This window comes from Sardina pilchardus, chromosome 13 (genome assembly GCF_963854185.1).
Source record: "Sardina pilchardus chromosome 13, fSarPil1.1, whole genome shotgun sequence".
Classification (NCBI taxonomy): Eukaryota; Metazoa; Chordata; class Actinopteri; order Clupeiformes; family Clupeidae; genus Sardina; species Sardina pilchardus.
The window spans coordinates 32153081-32155580 of NC_085006.1; the positions used below are offsets into that span (position 1 = coordinate 32153081).

Here is a 2500-nt window from a genome sequence, read left to right on the forward strand (position 1 = left end):
GTTAACACATTAATATTAATGATCTTCTAGAGTGGGTGATCAGCCTAATGTGCGCACCATCAGAAAGGAGCGTCCAGCAGCAGCAGCGGCAGCAGCAGCAGCCTCCACTAGCAGCTCCCACTCCTCAGATGCTGCAGAGCTGCACCTCAGAGACAAAGCACAGCAGCACCCAGGAGCACAGCTGCTCTCTCTGGACACTCACAAGTGAGTACACACACACACACACACACACACACACACACACACACACACACCACGTGCACACACACACACACACACACCACGTGCACACACACACACACACACACACACACACACATATACACACACTCACACACACACACATACACACACACACACACACACACACACACCACGTGCACACACACACACACACACACACACACATATACACACACACACACACACACACAGTGTTACAATCCAGGCTCACTGGGAATCCACATGTACCCACGCAGACCAAACACACACAGTGTTACAATCCAGTGTTCCACATGTACCCACATGTAGTTTATAAAAACATTTGTTAAATTATAAGTACAGGTGTGGTGTGGTTGTAAAGGTATCTGGCACCCGCAGGTAATCAAAGGTGATTCCAGGTGAGAATCAGGTACCTTAAACAGACAAGCAACAGATATCAGGCCTTTAACTGTGTGTGTGTGTGTGTGTGTGTGTGTTAAAGGGAGGATCACCACATTGATGCCCCACAGAGGAGCTGTGAGTCCTGTGCTGAAGTTCCAGACTCCAGCCACTGGGTCCTGGTGAAGCCTGAAGTCTCCACAGAGGAGAGCGTCTCCACCTACAGCTTGAGTTCTCCTGCAGGGAGCTACCAGTGCTCAGAGTCTGGTCTGCGCTGGACGTGTGCTGGTCCAGTCACCCTGCAGTACCACTTCACAGACTGGCATGTCTTCTCTGAGGAGCTGGCCCACATGCAGTCCAGACCAGCTGGTCCTCTGATGGACATCAGGCTCATGTCAGGAGAGCTGGAGGAGATCCATCTGCCACATTTCCTCTGTTTGGGGGGTTGTGAGGCGTCTGTGTGTGATGCTGTGAGGGTCCTGCATGGGCGGGACAGCGGAGTTTGTGTGGAGGAGTGTGAGCTGACCCGGCACCATGCCAGACTTGTCCACCCAAACCTCTCTCCTCTTGGAGTTATTTCCTTCTTCAGATCTCTATTCTCTCCCAATACAGTCCACTCCAAAGAGATGGTCCATGCAAAAGTGCTGGTCTACCAGAGTAGCACACCGCCCCTGTCTTACCGCGCCTACCTCTTGCCTGAGGACGCCCATCTGGAGCAGCTGGTGGAGAAAGATGAGGAGAAATTAAGAGGGGTTTGGAGGGACAATCCCCATCCTGTCAGACCTCTACAGATGGAGGACTACTACAATCTGAGGACTGACTGCTCCTCTGAGCTTTACCCAGAGGAGCTGATGCTGAGGTACAGCAAGACCACCCCCAACTTCTATAAGGCGGAGCTTCTTGAGGCTGATGCGTCCTTCCACATGGAGCTGTTCAGCTCTGCAGACAGCAAGTGTGTGTGGAGAGGGAAGTTCCAGTCAGGTGCTGAGAGTCCACCAGCAGAGGGCACCAGCACCCAACCAGCAGAGAGCAGGAGAGACACCAGCAGAGAGACCAGCGGAGCTGAGGGGGAGACCAGCTCAGGTAGGACACACACACACACGCACGCACGCACGCACACACACACACACACACACACACACACACACACACACACACACACACACACAGGAAGAATAGTTGGGACGTAAGCCCCAGCTAATGGAGATCCTATAAACAACTAGAAATGCAATTCCAAGGAATTACCAGTGCATGAAAATGCAAAAATAGATAGATAATGTAGATATGGTTACTAAGGTGTAGCTAGGGTAAACATGGTGGTTGCATAGTTTACAGAGAGTTGATAGTGTGAAGGTAGACAGTTTAAAGTTGAAACATTCCAGTTCTAACTTAACTAATGATTTTTATTCATGTTAAAATGTTGATTAGCTAACTTAGCTAATGATTTCTAGCAGTTGTGCTAAAAATGCTAATTATGCTAGCAATGCTAACTTTACTAACAATGCTAACCAGGTTGATTAGCTAACTTAACCGATGATTTCTAACAGTAATGCTAAAAATGCTAACTATGTTAACAATGCTAACCATGCTAACTAGATAACTTGCTAGTGAGGACTTTTATTTTGAAACATTTGTTGCTAGGGTATCCATGGTGGCCACTATCAGGAAACAAGAAGTTACTGCAGTATAATCATGTTGGTTGCTATGGAAACGGTCATAAACGCTTAATTTTAATGGTTGCTATGTTGGTTGCTAGGTACATGGAGGTTTCATGTAGTTGACTGGAGGCATAGTTGATGATAACTGACAGTTGGAATGGTTGAACAGTTAAATAGTTGAGTAGTTTCAATGGTTAAATGATGTAATAGTGTATTATTGCAGTGAGGACTTTTATTTTGAA

The 2500-nt window shown here is 47.6% G+C and overlaps 1 protein-coding gene across 2 annotated transcripts in view; it reads left to right on the plus strand.

Annotated features, from left to right (window-relative positions):
* LOC134099427 (NACHT, LRR and PYD domains-containing protein 12-like) overlaps nucleotides 1-2500 on the plus strand; it is a 25112-nt gene that overhangs the window by 13248 nt on the left and 9364 nt on the right. For both annotated transcript variants that reach the window (XM_062552298.1, XM_062552299.1), the window contains 2 exons: nucleotides 31-204; nucleotides 704-1683. In XM_062552298.1, coding sequence (XP_062408282.1) covers nucleotides 31-204; nucleotides 704-1683 — 1154 coding nt within the window. The remainder of the gene's footprint in view (nucleotides 1-30; nucleotides 205-703; nucleotides 1684-2500) is intronic.